The 20,435-nt window shown below is 38.8% G+C and overlaps 1 protein-coding gene and 1 long non-coding RNA gene across 5 annotated transcripts in view; one reads left to right on the top strand and one right to left on the bottom strand.

Moving 5' to 3' along the window:
• Nucleotides 1–20,435, top strand: part of celsr3 (cadherin EGF LAG seven-pass G-type receptor 3) — a 209,611-nt gene that overhangs the window by 80,156 nt on the left and 109,020 nt on the right. For all 4 annotated transcript variants that reach the window (XR_004414675.1, XM_033037098.1, XM_033037099.1 and 1 more), the window contains exons 7-9: nucleotides 2,605–2,768; nucleotides 6,905–7,030; nucleotides 7,743–7,912. Coding sequence is in view for 3 of the 4 variants with exons in the window: in XM_033037098.1 (XP_032892989.1) it covers nucleotides 2,605–2,768; nucleotides 6,905–7,030; nucleotides 7,743–7,912 (460 nt within the window). In the remaining variant the exon portion in view is untranslated. The remainder of the gene's footprint in view (nucleotides 1–2,604; nucleotides 2,769–6,904; nucleotides 7,031–7,742; nucleotides 7,913–20,435) is intronic.
• On the bottom strand, nucleotides 3,499–7,180 carry LOC116983372. Its single transcript, XR_004414676.1, has 3 exons — nucleotides 7,167–7,180; nucleotides 6,661–6,664; nucleotides 3,499–3,686 (listed from the first exon to the last, which is right to left on the bottom strand). It is a non-coding gene; the product is annotated as an uncharacterized LOC116983372 (long non-coding RNA).

The raw sequence follows: 20,435 nt of genomic DNA, 5'->3' as shown, positions 1-20,435 counted from the left end.
AAACATTGCCTATTTCCTTCGCTCCATAGATGCTGCCTCACCCGCTGAGTTTCTCCAGCATTTTTGTCTACCTTCCGAAGATGAAGGTAACATTCCTCTTCTGCTTTACACCAACTTGCTCAAAAAATCGCATCTTTTAATTTCAGTAGTTTTTGAGTTATAATGGTGGAACAGTTTTCACATCTGTTGCTGTTGTGACTGCTCATAAGTGTCCTAAAATCCAAGTCCCAAATTATATTTATAAAGTGGAACGCGCACTTTTGGTTACTTTTGACCATCTTCAAGAAAGAAGCCGTCCAATCTTTGTAACGACAGGTAACCCAGATTACCTATTGCTGGTAATTTATTGTAATATTGATTATTGTACATTTATTTGTCTTGTTATTGAGTTAATGTGGCTGTAACACTTCTGCAACTTAAAATTATATTGTTCTGTTCTTGGTGCATATTAAAATTAAACACACTTTAACTGAACCATGTGGGATGATGAGCCTCACATCAACATCCACAAGCTGCAGGTACTCTATTACATTGCCCTCCAACAATAAAGGCTGACGAGACCCTGGAAAATGTAGACTACTTCTCTATGGCACCTCTCAGTTAAGGCAAACATTGTTTGAAGGCATTGTTAAAACATTATTTGAAGATCAAGACATTAGATCTACCAGGTAGCTCATGGTTTACTGGTAGCAGCAAAGTAAATAAATACCTGTTCAGCAAATCAATATCTTAAAAATATCAGGGTTTTAAATGCATTTACTGTGTTCTACAATGTAATTGCTGTTATAGCTTATCTGAAACAATTTTTCACTCTGTCTTGAAAAAATTCCAAGGATTTCTACAACTTTGTATATCAAAAATAATCCTACATCATTCTCAGATCCTTTCATTAATGAAACCGAACAAGGAAATATGTGCCCTGCCCTTATCTTTACAGACCTCCAAACAACATCCCATATTTACTTGTAGATTGAAGCATTGTTCTCATCTAATAGTGATCTCAAGAGATTCATTTGAGAATATTTGAATGTTTCCGTATTCAATAGTTGAAGCCTTTGAGATTTCATTCAGGTGCTTAAACTATTTCCATGATAAAATTTCAAAGAAGAACTGAGAAAATTACCCAGCATGTCAAAAAGCGTTGGCGAGATCATTTTCATTTGCTTACAGTGACAGCTGCAAACGGTAATTAACCACAAGAAGAAGTTTATTAATGTTCAGCATGTGAAAGGTGGCCTCAATCCCTAAATAGTTGATTTCTGTTTAATTTTCTGGAGCAGAAATTAGCAATGGCACACCCGCGCTTTCCGCCTCTGGTATCATCTCTTGGAGTCTAGAGACAGTAAACTTATAATGAATAAAGTTTTAAATGAATAATGAATTCAATGAGACATTTACGAGAACTAACATAAGTAGTAATGTGGTTGAATTTTGCAACTGACTCCAGAGTAAATCTTTGAGGGACTGTGGGTGAGGGAAGATTCTGAGTACTTAAGTGCAATAGTACCATTTACACAAATTAAAGATGAATGGTTTTCTTATAGCTGAGTTCTCAGTTGAAATTCAATGTGGACAATAATGCAAAATGGGATCCTAACGTGTGGAGTCCAGCGTTGGACTTTGCATCATCACCTGTTATTCTGTAAATCTTAGAACTACAGCAAGTCTGTTTATCCAGTTCGTATTTTGGTTCGACTGGGTGAACACTTTGGAATTATTACTTACAGCCTGGAAATGTTATCCCATAATATCCATTATAACTTCTGGCTGGATTAAAAAATAAGTAATTTTTTATCAATATTAATGAGACTATTGCACCTTACTAAAGATTTCCAGTTAGCGGCAGGTTCGGCCATAGATGTGTGATGAGATCCTTGTACAGGAAGCATGGATTGCATCAGCCACGACTCATTTTACATCAGGAACCATTTCATTCAGCAAATGGATATGGAATTCATCCCATCACTATGGGCTTGTTTCAAATCCAAACCTGACTAATTGACACCACATCCACCACTATAGGCAATCCAAAAAATGAATGTTAAAATTAATATACTTGCATAAAATAAAATAAGAAGAAGAGACCTTTGTCAAGTAATGACCAAGAATAATGCTCTTGCCTCCTGTATTTAATCTAGTTCTTTGTTAATTCTGTTTTCTCTGATATTAGTAGTTCAAACAAAAGTATCCCAAAAATATAAATGGAAAGAGACCAAGTCGGTTAAAAGATCACAGTTGTTTAAATGGCTTTATAAAAAAACAATATTAAAATATTCATCGTGAATCTCTAAAAATTGTTACTCCTGGAATCGATTCACCTTCTTGCAACAACATTTGATACTAAGCAAGCATGTACTGATTGTTCCATGCCATGATGCCTGGGATTATTTTGAACACTGCATTACTTTTCATTGTGCAGCATTTCAATGAAATGTATTCCTTTGTAAGCCAAGGTTGTGAATGCATTGATTTCAACTTAAACTGTTATATGTTGAGCTTACTAGAATCCCTAGACTTCATTGCTTATTTGTAAATCGGTCTGTGTACATGAATGCAAATTATTCTTCCGCTATCCTATAACTTATACTTACTGTGTATCAATAGGTCCCTGGATCTTACAGGTCCGTTACTTCTTGGGGGTGTCCCAAACCTACCAGAGAATTTCCCAGTCATTAACAGGGAGTTTGTGGGCTGTATGAAAGAACTTCACATTGACAATAAGCGTATTGATATGGCAGCCTACATTGCTAATAATGGCACTTTTCCAGGTAATGGGAAGGGTTGTGTGCTTCTGAGTCTGTTATGTATGCATTGGCACATTCTCTTTGAATCTCTTGCTCTAATGCTGTCTCCATGTTTTCACTCTCTTGTTTACAATTGCATTTTGAGTCACTAGATAATCATATGCCTGGTTAATTAATGTTCATTAGTACTTAAATTTTCAAAAACCTTTCCATATTTTGCCATTTTATTAGAGATGTAATAATGTGGATCTGTTGCTGGAACTGATTTTAATTGCCATGCAGCAACTAACCAGAGGTGTCATTGCTTGTAAATCAGTCCTCTGTATGCTGCTACTTAATTTATCTCAAATGTGCAATGTAATAGCAGATTCCTGAAATAAATGATCAATCAGGTAAAATTGCTCTTTTAAGGCTTTATATTAGAGCTGGGTACTAGTGCAATATTTTTTTAAATAGAGATTTCAGCTATACTCCCATCCCAAGAATGAATTTTATCAATCTGCAGTCTCTGTCACACAAACATACAAATTAGAAGCTGGCGTAGGCCCCCAATCCTTGAGCCTGCTCCACTATGTAATATCATAATTGTTACATAGAAAATAGGTGCAGGCATAGGCCATTCGGCCCTTTGAGCCAGCACCGCCATTCAATATGATCATGGCTGATCGTGCAAAATCAGTACCCCGTTTTGGCTTCTTCCCCATATCCCTTTATTCCCTAAGCCCAAAGAGCTCAATCTAACTTTCTCTTGAAAACATCCAGTGAATTGGCCTCCACTGCCTTCTGTGGCAGAGAATTCCACAGATTCACAACTCTCTAGGTGAAAAAGCTTTTCCTCATCTAATCCTACACGGCCTACCACTTATTGTTATATTGTGACCCCTGGTTCTGGACTCCCCCAACATCGGGAACATTTTTCCTGCATCTACCCAGTCCAATCCTCTTAGAATTATATATATTTCGATAAGATATCCTCTCATCCTTCTAAATTCCAGCAAATACAAGCTCAGTCGACACATTCTTTCATCATTCATCGGTCTGGCCATCCTAGGAATTAACCTGGTAAACCTGAGCTGCACTCCCTCTATAGTAATAATGTCCTTACTCAAATTAGGAGAGTAAAATGGCACACAATACTCCAGGTGTGGTCTCATCAGAGCCCTGTACAACTGCAGGAGGACCTCCAATCCTCTCGCAATGAAGACCAACCATGAAGAAATTGGCTTTCTTCACTGCCTGCTGTACCTGCATGCTTACTTTCAGTGACTGATGTACAAGCACATTCCGGTCTCATTGCACCTCCCGTTCTCCTAATCTGACACCATTCAGATAATAACTGCCTTCCTGTTCTTGCAAAAAAAGTTGATAACCTCACTTTTATCCACATTATACTGCATCTGCCATGCTTCTGCCCACTCACCCAACCTATCCAAGTCACCCTGCAGCCTCATAGCATCCACATCGTAGCTCACAGTGCCACCCAGCTTTGTGTCATCCGCAAACTTGGAGATGTTACATTTAATTCCCTTGTCTAAATCGTTAACATATATTGTAAACAACTGGGGTCCCAGCATCGAGCCTTGCGGCACCCTACTAGTCACTGCCTGCCATTAGGAAAAGGACCCGTTAATTCCTACTCTTTGCTTCCTGTCTGCCAACCAGTTCTCTATCCATGTCAATACCCTGCCCCCAATACCATGTGCTCTAATTTCTTGTGTGGGCCCATGTCAAAGGCTTTTTGAAAGTCCAGATACACAACATCCACTGGCTTTCCCTTATCCATTCTACTTGTTACATCCTCAAAAAATTCCAATAGATTAGTCAAGCATGATTTCTGTTTCATAAATCCATGCTGACTTTGACTGATCCCGTCACTGCTTTCCAAATGTACTGCTATAACATCTTTAATAATCAACTCCAGCAACTTCCCCACTACCGATATAGGGCTAACTGGTCTATAATTCCCCTTTTTCTCTCTTCCTCCTTTCTTAAAAAGTAGAGTTACATTGTCTAACCTCAAATCCACAGGAACTGTTCCAGAGTCGAGAGAATATTGGAAAATGATCACCAATGCATCCACGATTTCTAGAGCCACCTCCTTGAGTATGCTGGGATGCATACCATCTGGCCCTGGGAATTTATCTGCCTTCAGTCCCAAAAGTTTACCTAACACCATTTTCTGACTAATGTGGATTCCCTTCAATTCCTCCCTCCCACTAGATCCTCCGCTCCCTTGTATTTCAGGGAGATTGTTTGTGTCTTTCTTTGTGAATACAAAACCAAAGTACTCGTTTAACTGTTCTGCCATTCCCTTGTTTCCCATTATAAATTCACCTGTCTCTGACTGTAAGGGACCTTCACTAATCCTTTTCACAATTTCACATTTTCCTTATTATGGCAAATGTTGACAAATCTTTGTCTTTTCGCTTATCCTCTCATCCCTTTGTAGCATATGTCATCTTCACATTTTCTTACCTATCTGTGTGTTATTGGCAACTTTGTCAAGTAATTATTTTCCTATATGCCTCTGATGATGAATATAATACATTCAAACCATTATTAGTTTATTTTAAAGAAAGCAGTTTATTTGTGCCTTTCACAATCCTAAAATGTTACAAGCAATGCAGTATGTGATCTAGATGTGATCTAGGAATGCTGTAGCCCATTGTACAAAGCAAGGTTCAACTTGGTAACTAAGATTCTTTAGTGAGGGGAAAAAATTGATCAGGGCACTGAAACTAATTCCTCAGTCTCTATTAAAATATTATCTTGAAAACTTTAACATCCATCTTAGAAAGTGAACCTACCTTCAGGCACCAAATATTTCCTCGGACAGTAAAAGAAAAGGCACAAAGTACTGGAGTAAAGGGGCTGTCCCACTTGGGCGACCTAATCCGCGAGTTCTGGCAAATTTGCCCTTGACTCGTACTCGCAGCATGGTCAACACGATGACGTAGGAGGTCTTTGTAACTCTCCTTCATGCTCGAGAGTAGTCCCCGTGTACTCGAGGCCTCAGCTAGGTCGCGGCGTATTTTTTAACATGTTGAAAAATTCCCGCAAGCAAAAAAAAGTCGCCATTGAAAAAATCGATACTTTTTTTACTCGTAGGTTTAGTCGTAATAGGTCGGCGTATTAGTCGTAGGTAATCGAGGGCAGTCGAAGGTAGTTGAAGGTAGTCGTAGATAGTCTTCATCATAGTCGAAGGGAGGTCGAAGGAGATCGAAGGAGGTCGTCTTCACTCTCCACTATTCAGTCCAATTTCCCCGAAGTTAGTCGTAGCTAGTCGAAGCTAGTCTTCAACATAGTCGAAGGAGGTAGAAGGAGGTCTTCTACATAGTCGAAGGAGGTGTTCAACATGACATTTTTTCAAACTCTCCTAAACTCTTCTAAACTCACCAATTAGGTCGCCCAAGTGGAACAGCCCCTTAACAGCGGATCAGGCAGGAGCTCTGGAGAACATGGATAGGTGCGTTTTTTGTTGGGACCTTTCTTCAGACTGAAGAAGGGTCCCGACCCAAAGCGTCATCTATTCGTGGTCTCTAGAAATGCTGCCTAACCCACTAAGTTACTCCACAACTTTGTGTCGTTTTCAGAAAATTGGCATTCTTGTGTATGTGGTTTACCTCTGACAGTGCAGCACTCCCTCACCATTAGACTGAAATGTCAGTGTAACTTTTTTGCTCTGTTCTTAGTGGCATCTGAGCCTAAATCAAACTGGACAATGGCTGAAAAGGAAGTCTTCTATATAACCTGTTAAAATTGGATCAAAGAGAAAAATTAATACCAACTAATAATGTAAATAATCCAAGAGGCACTGCAGATGCTGGAAATCTGATATATAATCGGGAATGCTTTAAATACTCAGCAGGTCAGGCAGCATCTGTAAATGGAGAAATAAGGTGAACTTAACTTTGACTTAACTTAAATGCACTAGCCCCACAAATTCTTTAGGAATAAGAACAAATTAGAAGCTGGATATTATGCAGCATGTGACTCGCCATGATTCCTGATTTCCCAAATCCCTAATGCAATGTGCCATGCAATTCCATTTCTCCGAATAACAGCCAAAACCTCTATTTGGTAAGTTTTTACACAGTTCCCAGTTATTTCTGTAATTTAGTCTCACATTTTAAACTCTTGTTTTCCGTTGTGTCCTTCAGGTTGCAATATGAAACAGCCATTCTGTGATTCAAATCCATGTAAGAACGGAGGCACATGTGTTGTTATCTGGGAGACTTTTCTTTGCGAATGCCCTCTGGGATTTGGAAGCAAAGACTGTGGGCAAGGTAAGCCATGGTTGAGAGATTACAGCATTGTATGGGCAATGAGGAAACAACTAACTAATTAACATTTGAGTTTCCTTGTGTAATTTTAATTTCAGTTACTGTATCAAATGGAACAGTAGGTTCTATTATATCAAACTAATGATATGTTTTAAACTGTCATTTGTATGGACCCCTGCTGTTCGTTGGCGCATTAATGCATTGTGAAATAAGGCTGTATGATGTAATATTTCAAAACCATAACTCTTTAAACTGTGGCTGTTCCATAATTCTTGGGTGCAGTAAGATTAATGTTGACAGGCTAGATAAAATTGTTCCTTGTAGTAGCCATTTAGCTGTAAAAAAACAGTCACTACACTCCTTTTGTTTTACTTGAGGCAGGTCCTCAGTACCAGCAAAAAAAGTTTGCATAATATTTATTACAAGCTTGCTTTTGTGATTAGTATTTCTTTTTGTTCTTTATTCCAACAGGTAAAATTGTTTATTTCCTTTCCCTTGTGAGATTTATATTTCCAGATTTGTATTTAATGTTCTCAAACATAAATGTATGTTTGTTTATTTTCAATGCATTATCGAGTCCTTTTCTCAAATCGTAAATGCCAGAAGCTCATGATATCCAGGTCACTAACATGTATCCCATCACCAAAATGGATGACTGTAGTCTGTAATGCCAGTTGTATCACCTTTGTTTTCTTTTCTGTCTGTTTCTTTATAGTGATGCACCACCCTTACCATTTCCTTGGAAATAGCTTGCTATCCTGGGATTTTAAGAATGAGGTGAAGATTTCTATTCCATGGTTCCTTGGACTAATGTTTCGAACACGTCACACTGAAGCTATGCTGGTGCAGGCTCATGCTGGACAGTACACCACCATTGTCTGCCAGGTATAGTATTGTAATGTGCTTCTGCCATTCAGTCTTGCAATCATTAACAGCCAGAGATTTCTTGCAATGCTAATGAATAGTTATGCTAGTATGAAATGCTAGTTTAGAAAAGTCCTTGTTGACTAAATATTCCTATCAACAACATAAATGCTCATTCACATGTCCACGACACCAAATACAATATAATAGTCCTTTGTCATAATGCACTCTCATCCACATGTATACATACATAAATAACCATAAAAGTGATTACGGCTCCTGTAAATAACAGTTATAGATGCATATTTTTACATTACCTTCAGTTGGTGCAGCAATGTTGAAAGTTTGCATTGAAAACTAAAAGGCATTGAAGTGTTCCATGTTATTTGTCTTCTCAGGAATGGGATATGGAAATATAGAAGTAAATTACATAAATGGCTTAGTAAATAGCCATGCACTTTCTGTCTTTAATTGTGCACTGCCTCAAAATAGGGTGACATTATCAAAAATGTAAGATGTCCAATTGTCATTCTTTCAGAGGAGATTAGGGATGCCCTTGATATGTTTGCAAGTAAGGTGGTTCTGTGATATGTGCCAGCCAGGGTAAAGGCTGATTCAATGGCAACCTTCAATGGTAACCATCAAATATTTAATTCCAGGGAACAAAATTGCAAGGTACAGGAAAATATAGGTGACAAATTGGATAGCCTCTTCAAAGTGATGGTACAGGCACAATGGGCGAAATCTTGTCTGTGTTGTCGTTCTAGATTTTTATTTTCCTATCATGAATCTAGTTGAGGCTGATTATGTTGTTTGCTGGAATCAGCTGTAGAACACGTGAATCATTCAGGAAAATAGTTGGATGCTATAATAGGATATGAATCATGAAAGGGTAAATGAATTCAGCTGGGTTTAATCAAAGGTTCCATTTTTTTGCAGTTTGTCTAACGGGCAAAAACTTGTGAAGTTACCTGTACTATTTCAATTAAAACATACACTCTTTATCATTTGCTTTTCAAATGTGGTCTGATTAATAATTTGCTTGTATGAAGTGAATGTGTTCTTCCTTCATATTTCCTCCATATTTCCCAGAAGGAATGGAAAACACTAGTTCAGCATATATTAACCAAGTGCAAGATAATGAGGCTGTAACACATTTATAACAAAACCTTTTATTTCAAGAGGCAACATTGTTTATGGTGATAGGAATGTTAATAGGTTGTTGCCACCACATAACATTCTTGTAAATTACACCTGCGATCACTGGAACAACTTGAACAGTTTAATGCCCTTCATCAGCAGCACATCATTGAACGTAACCCTTTCTTCTGATTGTCACAATGAGGCCCTTCTTACACCCCATGTCCCCAGTTCCAAGGATGATGTGATCAGCAAATAAAGGTCTTTGACCTTTGTTAGAAAGCACAAGCCGTGTGTATTCACTACTAATGGAAGGCAGGACAGTTCTACAACTACGTTTGGAGAACATAGAACAGTACAGCTTAGGAAGGAATGGGCCCTTTGGCTCACAGTGTTTGCACTGAATATGATGCCAAGTTAAACTGATCCCATCTGCCTGCATATGATCCATATCCCTCTCTTCCCTGCACTTCCATGTGCCTATCTAAAGCCTCTTAAACACCACTATTGTGTCTGCCTCTACTACCACCCCTAGCAATGTATTCCAGGCCCCCACTACTCTGTGTAAAAAAATATACATCACACATCTCCATTAAACGTTCCTCCTCTCACCTTATAGCTCTACTCTCTAGTGTTGGACATTCCCACCTCGGGAAAGAAGTTCTGACTGTCTGCCCTATCTATGCCGCTCATAATTTTATATACTTAGATCAAGTCTCCCCTGAACCTCCGATGTTCCAGAGAGAATATATTTGCTAGAACATATTGTCCCAATCCCTGCTCCATATGTCAACAGAAAACAAACTGTCAATATCACTGTAGTACATTTTTGTATGTTATAATGTGTTCATAACGAAACAGTTGGTTGTGAAATTGCTTCATGCTTTATTACATTGGGCTCCAGGGTAGGGAAGAGCACAAACATGTCAATGGCATACTGGGAGCAAACAGAGGACCCTTTAGTCACACCCAAAATAATTGCTTGAACTGAAACACCAGAGGTTGAGGAGAGACCTGATAGACGTATATAAAATTATTAGAGGTATAGAAAGGGTATACAGTCAGAACTTTATTCCCAAAATTACATACTAGAGGGCATAACTTTAAGGTGAGAGGTAAAGTTTAAGAAGTTGTGCAGGACAACTTGTGCAGTTGTTTATTAGACAGTGCCTGGAACACTCTGTCGACGATGGTAGTTGAAACTGATATGATAATGGCATTTAAGAGACTTTTGAATCAAAATTTAGATAATATGCAGGTAGATAGGAGTTGGTCTTGGCATCATGTTCAGCACAGACATTGTGGGCCAAAGGGCCTGTTCTTGTGCTGTACTGCTTTATGTTCTAACCTCTATTTGCACATGGTTAGGAATTCCTGCAAGAAAAGTTCAACCTGAGGCAACAATGGTATTATCATGGTATATGGACACATTTATCTGTTTTGTAGTAAATGCCTACTATTTTCTGTGTGCTTAAGCAAAGCAAGAATTTCATTGTCCTATACAGGGACACATGACAATAAACTCACTTGAACACTTGAACTTGAACAATGAATATAAGTAACTTAAGTGCATAAGACGCCAAAAGAGCCCCCTGTATTTAAGTACCCTTCCAATTACTGCTGCTCTAAGTTTTTGCCTCTGCAACTCTAGGTTATCTACCTGTGACCCGCATTCTTGCTGCTGATACCTGAAACTAGCATCAGCCTGATTTTTATTTCTGTATGTCACTGACTCCTTTGCTTTGATGATTGAATTTCGACACCAGGGGTATATAATTTTAACTTACTTAAATTTGTTCAACTCACTGGGAGAAAAGTCAGTAAAATTGAGAATTTAACATGGTCATGGAGAAATTGTTCCAGGCAAATTCTTTTGAGGTACTGTGTTCTTGTTAATGTACTATGCTTGGTCACATCCATCTAAGAGCAGTGATTCAATTATCAAAAGTTACCGTTCTGTAGACGGTGATCTCAGGAAAGAGAACAGTTTAATTTTTGATATAACCAGATCATTGATGGTCTTTTGTGTTAGCCAGGTGACATCTGTTTATCATCTGCTAATGCTTCTATCATTTGTCAATGCTTGAGGTTCCTGACAAAATTGAATATCACGCACAGCACAGAACGTGAGCGGACGTTAATTTGACAAAAGAGAAGGCTCTTGAAATGTTGATAACTGTTGTTTGCATATGATAGGGCAGCAAAGTGGTGTAGCTGGTAGAACTACAGCATCATAGTGGCAGAGACCCTGGTTTGCTCCTGACCTCGGCTGTTGTCTGTGTGGAATGTTCACGCTGTGACCTTGTGGGTTTCTTGTAGGTGCTCCAGTTTCCTCCCACATTCCATAGACATGCGGGTTTGTAGTCTGTACTCTGTAAATTGCCTCTAGTGTGTAGGGAGTGGATGCGAAAGTGGATATTATAGAACTAGTGGGATTGGGTGATTGCTGGTTGGCCTGGACACATTGGGCTGAAGGGCGTATTTTCTTGCTGTATCTTTCAATCAATCAATCAGTGAATTAATTTCATTTCAGGACTGAATTTGAGAATTTACTGGTTGCAATTGAGTGTTTATGAGTGTCCCAGACCAATTTGTGTTGTGTGAACACCTCTTCATTTTTATTCATTTTATTAATGGATGCACATATCTGAATGGCTTTTTATGATATGAATAACCATATCTCCATCCTCTTCAGTGAATGTTTTTGATTATAATTCATTTAAAAATTCCAATGCTTTTTTTTACTTTCAATTGATTATCATTTAACGTACTTGTGTAGTAACACTACTTTCCCCAAACTCCAGTGATATAAAACTATTAATTTACTATAAATGAATTTTTGTTTGCGATGTAATAGATAGGACAACATGTAATTGATAGCTACAATAATAATTATGCACCTTACTTAGACAAAGAAGCATAATGTGCATGTAACTGATATTCCAACTACCCTAAACAAACCACATGATCTTACCTCACCAGAGGTATTCCTGTTCTATCCATCGCACACCAACATTCTCTGCTTGTGAGTTTTTTCTCTAATTTCCATTTCTTATGAAAGCCCATGGACCTACAATATTAGCTGTTTCCCTTTCTTCATATTCTGCTGGACCTACTTATTATTTCCAGCATGCTCTGCTAATTTAAGTAGCAATTAACCCGCTTTGGAAGCAGAAGTGTTACCACTTTGATTATTGCATTGCCATTATTCTGGCAAAGGTTCTTCCTCATTCGCAAGAAGCTGCTACGTGATAGCCTTTGTCTGAATAGTGATATTATAACACATCAGCTTCTCATCATGCCACACTCCACCATGAAAATGTTTTTTGCATTCAAATTATTAACAGTAAACAATAATGGGGTGATGTTCAACATATTATGTTACATGGTTGACACAAAATGCTGGAGTAACTCAGCGGGACAGGCAGCATCTCTGGGGAGAAGGAATGGGTGACATTTCGGGTCAAGACCCTTCATCAGACATGTTACATGGTCTTTGATCTGGGAAAAGCCTTTCATTTGTGTCCACTACAAACCATATGCTATCAGTTCAGTTCAGTTTATTGTCATGTGTACCGAGGTACAGTGAAAAGCTTTTGTTTTGCGTACTATCCAGTCAGAGGAAGGGCAATATATGATTACAATTGAGTCATTTACATGATAATAAGGGAATAACGTTTAGTGCCAGGTAAAGCCAGTAAAGTCCGATCAAAAATAGTCCAAGGGTCACCAATGAGGTTGACCCTCATTGAGGACTGCTCTCTAGTTGTGGTAGGATGATTCAATTGGCTGAAAACTCCTGGGAAGAAACTGTCCCTGAATCGGGAGGTATGTGTTTTCACACTTCTACACCTTTTGCCTGATGGGATAGGGGAGAAGAGGGAGTGGCCAGGGTGCAACCCATCCTTGATTATACTACTGGCCTTGCCAAGGCACACTTCATGTTACAGTCAATGATCTGTGTTAGTTGCAGAACAATACTCCTACCTATTACTGGCATGCTGTAGAGATATTTGAAACACTCTCAGAGAACAGAACTAGGGCATGTGAGCCCCAACTTAATTTATCAAGTTGAGTTTATTGTCATCTGCATAAGTATGGTGAGATATAATGCAATGAAAATTAGCTTGCAGCAGCATCACAGGCACTTAAACTTGAACAGCGTACAAGAACATAAATTATATGTAAGCTACACATACATTCTACACGGAGACCATGAAAAAAAAGGCATGAATGCATAAATACATAATTGGAAAACAAGTTCATGGTTGTACAGAATATTGTCCCTCATGTTATGTTGCCGAGGTAGGATTAGGGTTATGCAGGTTGTTTCAAGAACGTGATAGTTGTTCGAAAGTAGTTGCTCCTGAACTGGTGATGTGTGATTCAGACATCTGTACCTCCTGCCCAATGTTAGCAGACAGTAGAGATCATGGCCCGGATGGTGGAAATCCTTGATAGTTGTGGTTTTCTCGAGGCAGAGTCTCATGTAGATGCTTTCCTGGTGGACTGGGCTGAGTTCACCATTGCCTGCAGCCTCTTGCATTCCTGAGTACTGGAATAGCTGTACCAGGCTATTATGCAATCAGTCAAATACTAACGACAGTGGATGTGTAAGGTGTGAGTTCCAGTGTATGTACTGTCTACTCATGGCTATATTTATGCTCTCTTCTAATGCTCTGAAATCCTCTTTACAGCTAATATGTATTCCCATTTGTAAATCCACATCTCTCTAAAAGTAGAACATGAAACATTATTCATAACATGAATAGGATGACGTTTCGATCTTCTCATTTCTTCTCATTTCTTATTTTTTTAATTTTTTTTGGATCTGGTCATCATTGTCAAGTCCATTATTTATTGCCTGTCCTTAATTGTCTTTGGGACGTTGATGGTGAGCTGCAGCTTTTTTTCTGTACTTTGTAGAATGTACTCAAACCAAGCACTGATGGAATGAAAATTCCACGATCTAGACTCGGAAACTGTGATACACTTGCAAGTCAGCACGTGTGCAACATTGAGGAAAGACAGCTGTGTTCTCAAACGCCTGAAGCCCTGATACTTCTTAGTGGTCAGCCTTACAAGTATAGAGATGCTTTGCTACACTCTACTTTAGAGATACAGTACGGAAACAAGCCCTTCGGCCCACTGAGCCCGCACCGACCAGCGATCACCCCGTACACTGGCACTATTCTACGCCACTAGGGACAATTTACAATTTTACCAAGGCCCATAAACCTGTATGTCTTTGGAGTGTGGGAGGAAACTGGAGCACCTTGGGAAAACCCACACAGTTACAAGGGGAACGTACTAACTCCTAAAAGACAGTACCCATAGTCAGGATTGAACCCAGGTCTTTGGCGCTCTAAGGTAGCAACTCTACCACTGCGCCAGTGCTGTTAGTATACTCAAACAAATATCTCCACTGCATTTTGTACAATGGTGGACACTGCAAACAATGTGTTTTAGTGGCAGAGGGAATAATGGTAGATGGGGTTCTGTATTCAGGTTGCTGTATTCTGAATGTCACAAGCAGATTGGATCTTGAGGAGAACGCACTACAAAATCCTACTTGCTGATTTTCTACTGCTTGTAATGACCCTGTTTCATATTTTATGCTACGTATCAACCTTGTTCAAATTTTCTTTATTTTTCAGCCCATTTGACATGATTGTATTTGTTCTGCCATCCATTTTAACTTCATTCAGCTGTACGTAATCCTATTCTTGCTCTTTATAATATTGGTTTTTTTTCACAAAGGCATTAGAATATGTTGAAGTTTACTGCTTTGATTTTTGGAATGTGTCTGCCTTGATATTCTTACTGATTAACTGCAAAAACAGTCATTGTGAAGTTTTCTGCGTTTTTCTCCATGTGGCATTTAAGTAAGCTTTATGCTGCCAAAGTGCCAGGCAATGGCATCTCCAGAAAGAGAAGGTCCAACCAACTGTTGTTGGCATTCATTGGCATTACGATCACCAAATTCCTCTGATGGTCAACACTGGCTAGAAACTAAACTGGACCAGTTGTGTATGAAGACCAGAGGCTTGGTATCCAATGCCAAATAATTCATCTGTTGACAGTCTAAAGCTGAACCTCATTATGAGGTACATGAAGGTGATGGAATATTCGCCCCTTAGATGAGTGCAACTCCCACAAAACTCAAGAATTCAACACCATCTAGTGCAAAACCCCACGTTAGATTAGCATCCTGTCTATCACACTAAATATTCACTCAACCCATCAGCAATATGTACATTTGTTTTCTGGTACAGTGCACATTATTTTGTAAATATCTCCAAAATCTGTGCATTTTATCACCAAGTAAGATAGGGTTGGAGATGCAGGGAAACACCATCACTGACAGGTTCCCCTCCAAGGTCAATTTTGTTGCCACACCTTCATCACCGTTTTGCGTAAATCTGGTATCTAATGATCCGTGAAGGCCATGGGAATATGTTCGGCAAAAGCCTTTGACAAGGTTGGTCTGGAAGGTTAGATCACATGGAATCCAAGGACAGCAATTAAAAGGAATCAAAGGGTAGTTGTGGAGGTTTGTTTTCCTGATTGGAGCCCTGTGACTAGTGGAGTGCAAAGCGGGCCGGTGCTGGGTTCACTCATGCAGTAATTTGGATGACAATGTAGTTAACATTGTAAGTAAATTTGCAGGTTACACCAAAGGTGTAGTACACAGTGAGGAATGATATCAAAGTTTACAATAAGGTCTAGATCAGTTGGGAACGGGGGCTTAAGGAATGGCAAATAGAATCTAACTCTGACTTTGCACTTTAGGGAGGACTCACACAATCAGTGGTAGAGCCCTGGAGAGTGTTGCAGAATATAGATCTGGGAGTACAGGTGCATGGTTCTTATGCATCTGTAGTGAGGTGGATAGTGTGATGAAGAAGGCGTTTGGCACACTTGTTTTCATTGGGAAGGGTATCGAGTACAAAAGTCAGAATGTATGCAGCTGTACAAGTTGTTGGTGAGAGTACACTGAGGACTGTGCAATCGTAGTTGGCCAGCTTTGTAATTAAGTCATCATGCCATTAAGTTATAACGGGTGCAGAGGAAATTCACCAGAATGTTACCTGGGCTTGTGGCCAGTTAAAGTTATAGGGAAAGGTTGTATAGGCCTGGACATTTTCCTTTGGAATATAAGAGGCCAAGGGGTGACTTTATTGAAATCTACAAGTACGAGGTGCATGGATAAAACAAACGCTCGCTGTTTTTTTTCAGAGTAGAGGATTCCAAAACTAGAGGACATCGGCTTAAGGTGAGAGGGGAGAGATTTAAGAAGGCAACCATTTCACTGAGAAGGTAGCCTGCATCTGGAATGAACTGCGAGAGAAGCAGATAGAATTATGACTTGTAAAAGACATTTGGACAAATAGGTGGACAGGAAGAGTTTAGAGAACTGTGGGCCAAATGCAGGCAGATAGAAGTAGCCCGTTATGTCAACTTGGTCTGATTGGGCATGTTGGGCTGAAGGGCCTGCTTCCATGCTGTACAACTCTATGACTACAGTTCTATGGCGATGGACTGTAGTGATTCACTACCACTTTCTCAAATGAACAATAAATTTTAGTCTTGCCAGTGATGCCCGTGTCTCACAAATGAATAAATAAGTAGTAACATTCTTGCCTACTTGGTGATAGGGGTGGAGTCATTACGCAATTAAAGTTTAATTTAAACATGCCAGAACTTGTTGATTCAACTTTCAGACCTGGTTATGGGCTTCACCAAGGCACCACTCATTTGTACAATGGCTTTGTACAGAATGACAATGAGATGTGGGTGGCTCATGGCATCCAACATCCAGCTTTTGACCTATGTCCTTGAGAGGGCGGTGATAGTAGATTTGTGTAAACTGCAATAATGATGACTAACCTGGGAAAATGCACATGACACATCATTTTTGAATGGATCATTTCATATCATTGCAAGAAATGAATCAACTTCGCCGATATTGTCGCAGTACTGGACATGTCTGACCAGCTGGATTGATGCAATTAGTTTTACATTAAATCCTCGGAAGCACGCAGGATATTCTGCAGCTTATTATTTTCAAAATGTAATTGTTGCTAAGGCAAAGTTGTTCTGTGCTTGAGCAGCATTGTAGTCAACTGCGTTGTCGCTCTGTGAACTTGATAATAGTTTACTTTCAAATTGTTCTCTTGTAAATACCGCAAACTACCTGTAACCTGGAATCTAAGGGCTGCCGTGAGTATGATGACCCAGGGGAGGTTGCTCAGGCTGAGTCCAAACCAGTAACTACTCTGGGAGGTCATCAATTTAAATGTACGGTTTATCTATTAGTCAGTTTTGACCTGGTGAAGGTCAATTTTATTGATAATCTTCACTTCTGCTCAGCCTTCCGTACTCAGAGTTCCTCCGTGAATAACAGTAATAGTGCTTCATAGCATATTTACTCAACTATGATATATAATTGCAAAGCTTGTTGAGAAAAATGGTCCCTGGAAGAATTAATTGCACCCAATGGGAAACATCACCAATTTACGTTAAGTGCCATTCATTAGCTTTTAATTGACATTGTTAATCAGTGGCTATTATTTTTGGTATTCAGTATAACATGAAAATTCTGGAGTTACACAAATTACACAATCAGAGACATGACTGAGGATGGTCTGAATAAAACTTTGGACAGCTCAACCATGGCAGGTATGGTATTTTTTATAGGACTGTGGTGTATTAAAACAAAGAAAAGCACTATAAACATTTTTAACCCCAGGCTAATTCACTTCTTATCTACTGAATTACCTTGTGAAGTCTAATCAGTTGTAATAGAAACCATGGCAACCATTTGCACAGATCTGCAGAAACTGCAATGAAATAGTAATTCTGCTAAATGTCCTTATTTCTTTATCAACATGATTGAGTAAGATTTGTTAGAAAGGATTTCAGCATTTCTACTGGAGGAATGCACAAAATCTTCTACATCTGCCTCAACAGGTAGATGGTATTTAATCTGACAGATGGCACTTCTGACAATGCACTGCCTTCTCAGAATTGCACTGAAGTTTTAGCATCAATTTATGTGCAATAACATTTCACCAATTTTCCACTCCAAGTGATAGCTTCTTAATGAAGACCTCCGGGATAATGAAGAAAATCCGAATGTCACGTTATTTTTCCCTTTTTGAATTACAATTCAATGGGTATGCATAATGATGCTTCAAACTAATCAGAGTGCATTGTGATGTAATTATATTTTCCTGGGCAATTGTCCCAAACCCAAACCAATGCCTTCTTCGCCAGAAAATCACCAACTTTCTGCTCCCACCTTTTGATTTTCTCCTTCAGTATTTCATTTCACCTTTTTTACTCCTGTGAACAAAGGAGCATTTTATTAAATGTAAGTGTTAGTAGTTATATGTTTTCATGTGTCAGTTTCATTCATGAAATTGTTGTAGGTGTCAATGTGCTTTGCATCTACATTTGTGGTAGAAAGTTCCATTAGTGGCTTCAATGCCTCTATGCACAGCAGTGTGCCTGCAGTGCCCATTTTCTAATTACATGTTTGAGTCATCCACAGATGCAGCAGTAATATAGTCTCCAATAATGGCCTCAGTGATGTAGATTTTTAATTCTGTATTTCCACATAAGTTTAAGGGTTTTTAACTTCAAATAATGCACATGATCATTTTTTTTAAGGCATTTACCAGATTATTATGCTGATTTCACTTCATTGAAATGTTCTAATCTTTTCTCTTTTAAATCTGAGAAGTACCTTGAGTTATTTTTCTAATTATCTTACTTAATATTTTATCATTAATCTATGTTTCTGCTTGTTTTTGCACCTTGAAACTGTTCATTTGTGTAAACAATACATTACGTTTTGTATTCTAACTTCCACTACTTACACATGTTCATAGGGGTACCGCTTTGAGTTTAGTGCTCCCATTGCCGAGCTTTGCATTTCAGAAAAATAGTTATACAGTGTAGAAGCAGATCCTTTGACCCAACTTTTCCATGCCGACCAAGGTGTCTTCTTGCACTGGTTTCAATTCCCAGCATTTGGCTCATTAACCTGTCCAAATGTCTTTTAAAGTTTGTATCAGTATCTGCCTTTTCTGCTGAATCTGTGAATATGTGAGTCTGCTCAGAACCCCCCGGCTCTGCTTGCTTTGACCCAGGCCCCAATTATTGCAGCTCTGGAGAGTGGTGGGGGATGGTGGGCAAAGAAAGCGCATAGAATTGCTCATTTCCCACCCTGCAGGAAACACCAGTGGCTCTACAGCAGCCAGCATTTCCATCTTTATTCATCCTGTCGGTCTTCCAAATGCTTCTTCATATGTACGAGGTATCCATAAATCTGGCATTCATAACCTAGAGTACCTGTAGTTTCAATTATCCCTATGCAGTATGACAATTAATCTTGGCCATTGGCAAAAGTTTGTATCCAATACCTTAATCCCATTTCCACCTACAACAATAGTTTATTTCATTTTTGAATTTAATGACTCGGAAGGAAGGTTTTTAGCTCTGAGAAGCATCCATATTATCCTGCCCTCGGTATATGGATCCTAAAGTTCAGGCAAAGCAACTTAAAGGAAATGTTATCTAATTAAAGTTAGGGATGACAAAATCAGTGAGTTCAGTAAACAATAATTTTATACTTTCTGAAGTTAGTATGATATACCGTCATGTAATTCTTGAATTTATTGTGAACAGGAATGGGGTATGATTTTGAGTAATCAACCATAATCATATTGAATGCACTACTCCTGCAACTATTTTCTATGTTTCTAAACCTCCACCAAAGAGTTAGTTTCAACTGTCCAGTGACCACTACCTGCACTGTAACATTCTAAATGTCTTCTGTCCACGGAACAGGCTGCATATGTGAGGAATATGTAGTATGTTCTCATCATCATGCAGACTTCATGTGTCTCTCTATTGTAGTTTGCAGCAACTATTTTTGTTTTGCTTTTTCTCTCTTTTTTCCTTATTCAGTCCCCATCCCCCAAGCACCAATCTGCTTCCCTTGCTTTTCATTTGTCTCACTGTTTGCCTATCTTTGTAGTCCATCTCTGTTTGACTGCCCTCATCTGTCTTTCTTCTACAGTAGCGAATTTCATCAAAAAGAGACAGAATAAATAATATTGGTATATCTTTCTAATGCTCTTTCATTTAATTTATTTTTTCTGATTTTTTGATTTTCTATATGTTGAGGTATGTGATGTGCAGCTGCAAGGTTGGATGCAATAACCCAACTCAGATTTAATCTTGACAGATGGCAAGTGAAGTTTGTGTATGACTATTTATTTTCTTCCTTGCTTTCATGCTTTGTTAACCGTTAAAACTTTACTGACAGAAACTTGGTTACATTCAAACAAAACGCTTCTTTAATGACATTGACTAACCTTTACATTTATCATAT

The sequence above is a fragment of the Amblyraja radiata genome, chromosome 18 (assembly GCF_010909765.2).
Source record: "Amblyraja radiata isolate CabotCenter1 chromosome 18, sAmbRad1.1.pri, whole genome shotgun sequence".
NCBI lineage: Eukaryota > Metazoa > Chordata > Chondrichthyes > Rajiformes > Rajidae > Amblyraja > Amblyraja radiata.
The sequence above is the reverse complement of the archived record's forward strand: the minus strand, read 5'-3'. Positions and strand labels throughout refer to the sequence as shown.